General features: G+C 38.8%; 1 protein-coding gene and 1 long non-coding RNA gene across 6 annotated transcripts in view; one reads left to right on the top strand and one right to left on the bottom strand.

Moving 5' to 3' along the window:
* The window catches only part of PLCE1 (phospholipase C epsilon 1), a 343,931-nt gene that overhangs the window by 38,663 nt on the left and 293,132 nt on the right, over positions 1-12,136 (bottom strand). For 4 of the 5 annotated variants that reach the window (XM_063669995.1, XM_063669996.1, XM_063669997.1 and 1 more), the window contains 3 exons: positions 10,493-10,622; positions 6,018-6,139; positions 4,901-5,018 (listed from right to left, as the gene is read on the bottom strand). In XM_063669995.1, the coding sequence (XP_063526065.1) occupies positions 4,901-5,018; positions 6,018-6,139; positions 10,493-10,622 (370 nt within the window). Of the gene's footprint in view, positions 1-4,900; positions 5,019-6,017; positions 6,140-7,594; positions 7,637-10,492; positions 10,623-12,136 lie in introns of all 5 variants that reach the window. The other variant, XM_063669994.1, reaches the window with a different exon arrangement.
* Positions 2,797-11,114, top strand: LOC129044934 (uncharacterized). Its single transcript, XR_008504857.1, has 4 exons — positions 2,797-3,026; positions 6,443-6,542; positions 9,776-9,811; positions 10,075-11,114. It is a non-coding gene; the product is annotated as an uncharacterized LOC129044934 (long non-coding RNA).

The following is a 12,136-nucleotide window of genomic DNA, read 5'->3' as shown; positions in this document are numbered from 1 at the left end:
TAAAGTCGATAGTCATGTACAGTAATGTTCCAGGTCTTCACATTCACTCATCACTCACTCACTGATCCACCTAGAGCAACTTCCAGTCCTGCAGGCTTCATTCATGATAAGTGCCCTATACAGATGTACCATTTTAAATCTTTTATGTCATATTTTTACTGTACCTTGTCTGTTTAGGTATGTTTAAACGCACAAATACTTATCATTGTGTTACACTTACCTACAGTTTTCAGTACAGTAACATGCTGTACAGGCTGGTAGCTTAGGAGCAATAGGCTACACCATCTAGCCTAGGTATATAGCAGGCTACACTGTAGCTTTGTCTAAGTTCACTCTATGATGTTTCACACAATGACAAAATAATCTAATGAAGCATTTCTCAGAATGTCTCTCCCTGATTAAGTGATGCATTACTGTAAATATAATCAGTGCTAGGCTTTCTTCTGGATGTTCTCCCAGAGACATCAGAGGATTCAACATATTGGCACTGCTAAAATCAGGAGAGAAGCTGAATCTGGGGATGGTCCAAGAGCCACTCAGGGTCACACGGCTACTTTTCTTTCCTGAATGCCTTGCCTGCCATGCTCTGCAGGGCACAGCTGGGCCTCATCTTACCCAGTCACTACAGGCCCGAAAAGCTGTGTTCACTGGTTTTGCAAGATATTGGGAGGCACTGAGGGTAATTAAGTTTCGGTGAACAGGGCTACCTCTCAATGGTGTGTTGGTTGACATTCTCCCGAGAGTTCTGTTCCAAGCCCTCTCATTTCCTGAAATGCATCCCTTTGCCCTCCAAGGTGTTCCAACCTGCAGCACTACTGTGGGTCTGAGTAACCCAGAACAGCCATGGGGGATGGCCAAGGCTCTCTGTGGGGGAGGCAACTCTCAGTGCCAGGGACCCACACCCAGCTAACCCAAAGCTGTCCAAGGCAGCAGGGTTCTACTTTTGTCATTCAAATGGCTTGTTAGCAAACCACTGTTTGATGAACAAAGCTTGCCTGTCAGTGCTGAGAAAATGACAGTGTGTGTCCAGGGAATGGACTGACATTTGCAAGGCTCTCCCCATGTGGCTCCTTCAGTGTAGGAATAAAAATGAACCCTGGAAGTCACAGAATCTTCCGGACGAGCCTCACCATGGAATCCCTGGGCGCCTGCTCTGTGGACTGTATGGTGGATCCAAAGGAGAATGAGGCAAAATCCCCCTCAGAATCAGACTTCCAGATCATCTGGCTCTACCTGCTCCTGAATTGCCTGCCTTAGAAACCCAGGGACCAGGACCTCCCAGTGCCTTCCAAATGTAAATCCCTGGTAGAGAGGCCTGAGACTGGGTATGTTAATCAAGTGGCCTGGGTGATTCTGGAGATTTCAGCAAGTGTAGTAAACAAGGATTCTAGTCAACTCCAGTTTTGAGTGAGAAAGTCTCAGAGAGAAGATTTGCCTTGGCCAAATCACAAAGCATAGTAGCCAAGAGCCCAGGTCTCTGACCCTTGATCTTATCTGATGATCTTGTCACCACTGAATAATTTTTTTCTTACAAGGTTGTAATCTTTTAAGCTATGGGTATGTCAAGGCATACAGAGCAGCATAATGGACATTGGAGACTCAGAATGAGAGTGGGAGGGAGGTGAGGGATGAAAAACTACCTGGTGGGTACGACTTACACGACTTGGGTGACAGGTTCACTAAAATCCCAGACTTCATCACTATACAATTCATCCATGTAACCAAAAACTACTTGTACCACTAAAGCTGTCAAAATAAAAAAACTCAAAATAAAAGAACAAGGTTGTACTCCTGACTGTGGAACAACTGGGTACCTAGGAGGTACCCAAACATATGCCTATAAATGAAGGAGCTCCAGAAAGGAGATGTCGCAATGGGTTGAAGAGTCTCAGATACTTTCCAAGGACCCTGTCCTTGGAATTTGGAACAGGGCCAAGGGGAGAAGGAAGGCCAGGCAAGGTTGAGAACACTCTGAGCAACGGCCTGGCACTAGAAAGACGGCAGTGTATGTAGGTGCCTGAGGAGAGTGGGGGATGCAGGGGAGCTTGTGGGAAGATATTGGAAACTAGGTTGGTGGGGTCATAAAATAAAAATACCATATCCTTTTTTTTTCTATTAGAAGGAGAAAAAAACCCAGGACAATAGAAGTACTAAATGCAACCGAGAAATAAACCCTAAGAGAAAGCAGGTCGAAAAAATTCAACTACTTCCATAGTGTGGTGCAAAGAGCCCAGCCCAGGGAGCTGACAGAAATTCTGGCTCTTGCCCTGTCACTGACCTAGCTTCTGATGGTGGGGAAGTTCCTTCCTTTCTGTGGGCCTCATACCACATGATTGTTGAGTGCTTCATTGCAATGAAGGGTTTTTTATTTTTTTTAATTTTTATTTTTTTTTGCATATGGCTTGTAAGAAGGGACTTGGGATGATGAAAGGTGACATACACTGAAATTGATAATGTAGCAAAATTAAAATGAATGGCATAGCAAAATGAACAGTTTATAGTATTTTCCTCATGTGCATCAAACAAATGATTGTAACAAGAAATATTTAGAAGGTATTATAACAATCATTCTGGCAATCCAATTTATAGCTATTTTGAGACAGGAAATAAAATCAGGGAAAAAATGTAAGAAATTTCATTTTTCTAAAGAAAATGAAAATACACTATACCTATGAAGAAATGTATACTGTGTGAACACTTTTAAAAAACAACATACTTAGAATTTTTAAAATAAGCTGAACAACCACATGCTTAGAAGCTCTACCACATGACCTCTTGATCTTCCACGATTCTCTACTGGTACAGAGACTTTATCTTTCACACTGACTTCAAATATCTTTGGGAATTTGTGCTCTTTATTTACTGAGTGCTTGAGAAGAAAAGACAAAGCCAGTGGAATGGTCCGAGTGTGGCATCCGCTGCATTTATAAAGAATAAGAGCTGCAGTGGGTGTGATTCTTGGACAGAATGGCGCTCATCCTTGTTCCTGCAATGAAGGACATGCCAGCCTCCAGGCTCTTTGACAGGTAAAGGGTTTTACTCCATCAGAAAAAGAGTTTTGCCAGTTGCAAATAATGGTCATATTGTACTTATATGCCATGAGGTCATGGTCTGTGAAATTAAACTTAAATGGCCAGGTTCCTGCATTTCTTTGAAATCTTTGCTGGCTACTTATTGATTCATATCCTCCTCAACAGGATTTGCTAGCAGACAAGCAGTAGCAGCTGCCAAAAGTTTAAAAACAGCTTATGGGAGAAAACTTACAATTAAAATGATTTTAATATCATGAAATATATTATTTTTATCATATCATTAAATAATATGATTTTTTTTTACTCTGAGGTGTGAAAAGCTCACTATTACCTAACTGTGATTTTAAAAATTTAATTATTTTTTTTTTTTTAGAGATGAGGTCTTGTTATATATCTTGCCCAGGCTGGACTTGAACTCCTAGACTCAAGCATTTCTCCTGCTCAGCCTCCTTGGTAGCTGGGACTACAAGCACGCACCACCACACCCAGTTTGCCTAACTTTTAAATAGCCCAATGCCTCTGGCCCATTTGTCAGGCACGGTGTGAGACCGGGTGCTTAAGATATGCTCTGGGAGGGACCTGAGTTCAGCCCATCTTGAAAAGATGAGGGCATTTTAGTGCCTCTCTCCAGGCCAAGTCTATAAATCCTGTTTACTAACACTTAGACTGATCCTCCTATCTCAGCCACTTTCCTGTTCTCAGAAATTTTATTCAAGAGAATCCTTTTTCTTAGTATGAGATGAATTTTTCTGAGTTCCATGTACTTATGGACTTTCTTGTTTGTCTTCCACCCCCTGGTGCCCCATTTGTGGGACACATAATTGAGTACCTCATTGAAAACAGCCCGAAACAAGAGAGGCCAGGCAGTGTAACGGGTAAGGGCAGGACTTTGGAGACAGACAGGCTTCAGAGCCATAGGTCTACCATTCATTAATTGAAAAGGACACTGTTTTTGGAAAGTGGTTCATCAGCCTAAGTCCACTGTACTTCTAAAAACGGTCAATTGGGGGAAATCTCTCCTTCCACTTCAACCCCGTCCTTGGTCCTTGTGGTTTGGGTGGGGCCTTGCTACCCAGCTCAGAGTGGAGCATGTGACATGGGATCCAGACCATCAGAGCACTTCATCTCCTGGCCACAGCGATTGGTAAAGGACCCAATGAGAAACAATGACACTTCTGTGGGAAGTTCCGGAAGAGACTCTTACACCAAAGCTGAAACTGGAAGCATGTAGTGCTAGCCTGCTGTATCCGTCTTGCAACCAGAAGGGAATAAAGGGGAGAAAGCCAACATGATGGAGGTGGAATGAGAAATGAGGAGAGAGAAAGCATGTGCCTTGGTTAAGCTATACCTGAAACCTGTGTGTCTTCATTTTTAAGCACGAGTCAATAAAGTTCCCTTTACTTAGGTCAATTTATGCCACTTTCAAACAAAAGAATCTGGACTGATATACTCTGAAACTTGGGGCAAATTACTTCATTCCTCTCAGACTTTATTTTAAAATGGAGATAATACCGCCTACCTTGTAGAATCATTAAGAACAGTAAAGGAGATGTACATAAAATAGCACAAATCCTAGTACTTAAGTATTTAATACATTTAGCAATTAGAAATTATTAATATTATTTTTATAATTATTAACTATTATAAAAAGACATTGTGTGACCTGAAAAATGAATATTTTATGGTATTTTTCTTCATGAGCATCAAGGCAAATTATAATAATAAAGATATTTAGGAGGTATTGTAACAATGATTTCAGCAACACAGTTTAGTTATTTTGAGAGTGTTCACAATGCCCAATTAAATAAATGGCATATTTTTAACCTTTGATATCTTTAAAAGTTATAGATGATATTGCCTAATCTTACCTGGAAATTTTACTGCTTGGCAATAGATTACAAGGTCAGAAAGCTCTGGTGCAATCTGTCTGCTTTCCTTTTTATTCTGATCAAGGTAAAATTCTTCTCCCAGTTCCATATCATAAACCTGGTAAGGGAAAAATGATACCATTTTACATGGAAGGTATATGCTACTCACCTCTGAATTCCCAAAGCTCTTTTATCTGTCCTCCTCTGGTGTTATTACTGTATTTCCCCTTGCATGGTATTTATCCATATACATGTCCCAAAAGCTTTCCTAGAGTAAAAGCTTTCTGAGGGCAGGAGGTGAGTCTAATTCATCCTCCATCTTCCCTCAGTGCATGGTCCACTGTCTTACATGTGGAATGTCTTACATGTGAACGTACAGTGGACTTAGGCTGATGAACCACTTTCCAAAAACAGTGTCCTTTTCAATAAATCTTTGTTAAATAAATAGAGGATTGACTATGTATCTTCCGTGGCTCAAATTTTTGACATATCTTACAATTCCATTGTCCAACAATGTCACTGCAACTGCGTCTAAAGATTTGCTCAGAGTCTATAAACTGTGAGGCACTTGAGGGTAGGGTCTGGGTATCTCACTTATCTTTCTATTTTCAGTGTCATTCCTCTGCTTTCTGGCCCATTTATCTTCTTGGTCATCCCAAATGCCTTTAAAACTTCTTGCAATTCCCTGGACATATCAGGCTGCCCTCTTGGCCCGAATGTTCTGTTTTTGTCTGTTTAGCCAAATCTTCCTTCTGAAACCTCATCTTCCCTGAGAGCCTGTCCTTGATTCTCTGATAACACAGTGTAATCACTGTTCTATGCACTTACATTCAACACAGTTGACATGCCTGCCTCCATCACTAAACCACCTCCTGTGCCACTTCAGTACCTGCCACACATACACCATTAGTAGGTATTGGCTGGATGAATCAATGACTAACTTTCCACAAATGGAAGGTGGGTGTCTTTTAATATCACCAAGTGAACTTTGGCAGGCATCTAAGGGAAAGTGAGGGGAAAGGTGAAAGGGAGGGACAGGGAGGAAGTGGAATCCCATCTGAAACTGACAAGAGTACCACATGGTCAAAGTGTCATTTAACAGAAACCAGTCACCCACCTTTCCTTTGTTGCAAGCAGAGTTATCTGCTTTCTTTATCCTCTTTGGGATTTCTTCATTATATTCAAACTGAAGCTTGTCATTACATGATTTATTTTCAGGTCTGTCTTCCAGAATGTTGTCTGAAAATAAGTTAGCAGACTTCAGTGAAAACGAACCCAATGCTTCACTTAAGAGCTACATGTGCATCACTGTGAGGACATCCAGATACCTGTACTTATCTATAAGAATGAGGCTCTAACTATATAGTATGTTAACAAAATGATGGCTTGAAGCATAACTGTAAAAATTGGGTTGATGCAGTTATTTTCAATTTAATTGATTTATTTACCAGTAGTTTTTGTCACTTATATACATAATTTAAATGATTCAAAATAATCTGGCATATAGACATAATCTAAATGAAGATGCCAGTTTTCATACAGATGATTGGAACTGTGCAAATATTATGGAAGATATCCCGTGTCAAGAAGCTGACAGCACACACGTTTGGGAAGGATTTAGCGGCTGAAGCACTTCTAGAAGGTACATACATGATTGAATCACTCTCACTTTGAAATGAAGCTATTTACTTTTACCTTGAGAAATGCCAAAACCTAGGGGGAAAGACTTATTATTGGTTGCATTGCAAAGTTTTCACAATTATAATTAAAAAGTAAAGTTTTCATGATTGTTATTAATTTACTAAGTGATAATCATAACAGAAAATAAAATATATCTGAATATTATATCATGAGATATACTCTTATATTTTGCTCTTTTTCTGCTTTTCTATTCGGAATGACTCTAAAGGTATTAGAAGTATATCGTGATGATGACCTTTTAAAATGAAAAACAAGAATGATGATTTCCAATTTCATCCATGTCCCTACAAAGGACATGAACTCATCATTTTTTATGGCTGCATAGTATTCCATGGTGTACATGTGCCACATTTTCTTAATCCAGTCTATCACTGTTGGACATTTGGGTTGGTTCCAAGTCTTTGCTATTGTGAATAGTGCCGCAATAAACATACGTGTGCATGTGTCTTTATAGCAGCATGATTTATAGTCCTTTGGGTATATACCCAGTAATGGGATGGCTGGTTCAAATGGTATTTTTAGTTCTAGATCCCTGAGGAATCGCCACACTGACTTCCACAATGGTTGAACTAGTTTACAGTCCCACCAACAGTGTAAAAGTGTTCCTATTTCTCCACATCCTCTCCAGCACCGTTAATGGGTGCAGCACACTAGCATGGCACATGTATACGTATGTAACTAACCTGCACATTGTGCACATGTACCCTAAAACTTAAAGTATAATAAAAAAATAAAAATAAATAAAATGAAAAACAAGAAAGCTAATTTCTCACTCAAGATTTAGTATCGCATCATCAGAGCACAAATGATTAGAACAAAAGGACCTTATACCAAATCAGGGCCATGCAGGCTGACAAGAAGTAAATGAGATAAATCATTTCATTACATTGTATTCACAGAAGTATCGCAACATCATGCTAACCGGGCCCAAGAAATTGGAAACAGAATGCTGACATCCATGCAGTTAAAATGCCCCGTTCAAATGGCATTTACCTTCCTGACCGTTAGGAGCAGGGGAGGCAGTAAGGACATCTGCTACAGAAAAACAGAATCAGAAAGGGGTAAAGGAAGGAGAAAATTAAGACAAACACCAGATAAATTAAACAAAGGCATGAAGCAAAGCACAAATAACAGCAGCTTAGATTATAAATAAATGAAACAAGAAATGCTCTATAGATTTAATATTTTGACTGTTGAACAATGCAAGGACTAGCAGTAAATGAAATGTAAACATTATTAATGTGAATCATGCCAAGGGCTGACACATTCATGTTACATATATACTCCACATATGGCTTCATTTCAAATGTACAGAAACAGATTAATTTCTTGGAATTGTGCTGTCATTGTCATAGAATATGTCTATGTTAAGTTGTAAATTCAAATTTGTCTGCAGTGTATATTTGAAACTAGACACAAGGTAAACAACAAGGTTGGGAGAAAAATATTCATTAAGAATTTATTACCCAAAAGGCAGAGTTACAATTTCTTAGATAAATAACTCTCATTTGCAACTTCCTTAGGGTTTTCTTGCAATAATTCTGTGGCTAGGCATTATCTCATTTTTATAGCCCAAATGGTGTTAGATTAATTCCTTTATTTAATGGGCATGAAAACCAAGGATGAGAGATGCCACAGAGATAAACTGGGCATCCTGACTTTAGAGATGGGTTCCTAATCTAGGATGCCTATGAGGGTCTCAGGAAACTTGTGAAACTCTTGCAGTTGTGCAGAATTTTGAGAGCACGTTTTATTTTTCAGAAGTGATAGCTTTCATCTGATTCTCAAAAAGACCCATTATTACAAGAAGCTAGGAAACCTTTTAGGCCCCCTAAGAGGCTGGTAATGGTGCTTCCCACAGCAGGTAGATTTCTATTCTCTATCCCTGCTGGATAAAGTGGAGATGGTCACAACAATAATCAAAGACATGTGGTTAGTAAGGCATCTAATAGTCACATACGGAAGCCTTAACTGGACAAGCTTCAACAAGTCACAGCATAACTACAAGGCCTGTTTGAGAATCATCCAGTCAGAGGGATCTTTCAATGAAGGGGGAAATACTCATGTAGTGGTAGTGGGCTTAAGTGGTCATACATTACAGATCTTAGTGCTGGAAGTAGAGGAAGAACATCACCAAACACTTTGCAGAACTTTTGATTACATATCTGAGGCATCTAAGGCCTAAAGTGGTGAAGACATTGCCCCAGGTCTCACAGTCTACTGGAACAGAGCCTGGTGTGGTCCCCTTTTCCAATGATACCCCACCTCTGCATATGTGGATTGCTAAAAATGCATGCAACTATCTTAGAAATTCAGTGGTATAGGACTAAATTTCCCAAATGAAAATAAATCAGAAAATCCTTCTCCCACCTGTTCATTTTGTTACTTGCAAATCAAAACCATCTATAATAATTTTTTGTTATTTCTTTATGTGAAATCTACAGTATAATAATAATTTCTAAAAAGACTTTTCCTTTCTTATTCTCAGAAGTACAGAAAAAGCACAGGAGTAATTTATGAAAGAGCAAATTTGTTTTCTAGTGGACTAACTACTTATAGGGGCATATGACATCTAGATTAGCTGATTTCTTAAGTGTGATTTTTATTTCATATCTGAATCAATTAGTTCTTCTATGGGGCATTACTGCAACTGTAATGGGGAAGAAATCCATGGGGAAGAATAAGTTAATATAAAAAATTCACATTCCCATGACTTTGCAGAGAAATTGTCTTGACTCCTTTTAATTTTTTCTCCTCTTACTCTCTGACGAGATATGTCCCTCATATTAGCTCATGGGGTTTCAGGTGTAGCAAACTGGCCTTTAATTGGTAGTATGGAGCAATCAACTATTACTAAGGACAAATACTAAATGATGTAGTTTGGTATTAAATTTGGGGGCAGACAGAGACTGCAGTATAACCAGTGATGGAGGCTCACAAAACTGAACTATGACTGGAGACAACTCAAATTTCTGCTGAGGAGCAGATATTTGGAGGAGGGGGCTCAGTTGTCTTAATGCTTGAGACAACTTAATGGTAAATGGTTTCTGGTCTGGGCATATCTGCATATTTAGCAAAACAATTATTCTACATAGAAACAATATATTCTAGTATATAATGTTTACAGAAATAGGAACCTTGGCATTTTCTTATTATTATATTGTTGTCTTTCAGACACCACCAAAATGAAACAGTCTACTATCAGCAAAGGTACCTGAGTAAACATTCTGCAATCTCTAACAAATGTTTAATGCAAATGAAACACACTGAAAACCTAATTCTCATGTGAGAAGAATCCTTCGCTAGTAATCTGTAGTTAACATCATTCATGTGACTTTTTTGTATTGCGTCATTAGCATTACCCATGTTTTTTCTCTTTGGTGGGGCCAGAAGGAAAGATCTTGTTGGCTTAGTGGTATGAAAACCAGGGAGGGAGGGGAAATGAGGCTCCTCTCCTTTCTTTTCCCTACTAGAATGCCAGAGCAAGAGTGTGAAACAGAGCACAGAGCCGTGATGCTGCCCCCTGCCGGTGGTGCAGGAGAAAGGACTCAACCTCAGTCTACGACTCCTGCCAAGAGTTATCAGCCACACTAGAAACTAAAGGGTGAAAACAGGGTTTCTCTGCTGCAATTCCATCTCTTCCTCTAGAAACTTGTCGTAGGAATGACTCCTGTAACTTCCCACACCTGCCTCTTCTTTCCTTAAGTGGTGGCTAACAGAATCCTTTCCTTCCTCGGTCCTTGCTAAGTGACTGAATTCAGAAACTCCTGGACAATATTACAACCATCTGTATTATTGGTCTTTGGAGCTCTAGACTTATTTTAGAAAGAAAAATGTGGCAAATCATCCAAGAATTTCCCTGTGCACAGCATAGGGATCTGTTTCTCTTACCATCAGAAAGGGATTCATAGTCATAATCATATTCGTCCTCCTCATCTTCCTCTTCCTCATTATTGGCAGGTGGGGGGTTGGCATTCCCACCATTATAAGCCTGCGCTTGCATAGATGCTAACTGATGAGCCTGTAAAATAGCAATAATTGTAAACTGCAGATGCCAAGCTACTGAATTCATTTATAACCTTTAAAACTACCCCTGATGTTTAACACAATCATTAAAAGTGGCTTAACCTATTTTGATACATTTGGGAGAGGAGAAAAAAATCTAGATTCACTCAAAATGCAATGTCAACACTTGGGTGAACGTCAGCATTCCTACAGGAAGAATCCTGGAGCTTTTATAAACAATCTCCAGAAGACTGTGTGCGGTGCCCAGCTAGCCAGGTTCCCAGGACAACCCCTCCAAGAGAAAGCGCTGGTGATTTGGAGAACCAGCATCAATCCCAAATGACTGAAGAAGCGAATCACCCATCAATTTTTCAGAAGTATGTCTCTGTTAAGAAACCATTTTTTCCCCTTCTTAAAATAATATCTACAGGCTCCTGACCTTGAGAACAATGTTAGAATCCCTATGGACAAAGAGGCCAAAAGAATTGTTGTTGGTTTAAATAAAATTTTTTTCAAACGGCTTTCTGAACTATAAATCAGATTAACAAAACAGGCCTAGAAACTTTAGGAAACTTGATGTGTGCAGTCAGGGAGGTCACATACTCCATGTTTACTGGAATTACTGTGAAGTGATAAGCATCAGTACAGGTCTGCGAACCTACCTAGCTTAAGAAAATCATCCGAAATATAGGAAACGTTACTTGCATGAACTAAATGCAGGAAACAACCTAAACGGGGTAAGGAACGGAGTCAGTAAGCAATGGTTGCCTGCTGGAGAGAATGAGATATGAAAAAATAATTGATATATATTTATTGAACAAAGGAAGTGAACAAATTCTTTTATTCAATATTTATGCATTGACTATCATATTATATAGATTATATATGCACACATACATATACAATTCTGCATGTGTATGTGTGCATACATGTGTGCTAATATATACTATGTATAATGTATGTGTGTGCATACAGATAATAGCTATACATGTAAATATATACACTATATAAAATACATATAATTCTGTATTTGTTTTATATATTTAAAGTGCAATTATATAAAATGACAGTCATGAAGTGCTAAATATTAAATGTTAATACGGCAGGGGTTCTTCACTTGTTTTTGCATCACAGACTTCTCTGGTTGTCTGGTGAGATAGGATCCCTTCTCAGAATGATGTTTTAAATGCATAAAATGAAATGGTTACAAAGGAAATACTGTTGGATACAGTGATCACATGTTATAGTAACAAATTTGTGCCATTAGAATATATGTGTTTCTTTATTAACACAGTAGAAAACATAGTAGTAGGTTAAGTAACATTTTTGAAAATATAAATTGAGCATAAATAATTCTTGGAGATATTAGCGACAACTGTGAAGTATAATGAAAAAGTTGCCATTTCTATTGATGACAACAGGTATTGCCTATATTACTGTAGTTTATTCCCTACATTTATAATCAGAGGAAATGCTAAATTTCAGCCAGAGGTTAGTGAAAATAAAGATGTAATTTTTTTCCATTTATAT

This window comes from Pongo pygmaeus, chromosome 8, assembly GCF_028885625.2.
Source record: "Pongo pygmaeus isolate AG05252 chromosome 8, NHGRI_mPonPyg2-v2.0_pri, whole genome shotgun sequence".
Taxonomy (NCBI): Eukaryota; Metazoa; Chordata; class Mammalia; order Primates; family Hominidae; genus Pongo; species Pongo pygmaeus.
The sequence above is the reverse complement of the archived record's forward strand: the minus strand, read 5'-3'. Positions and strand labels throughout refer to the sequence as shown.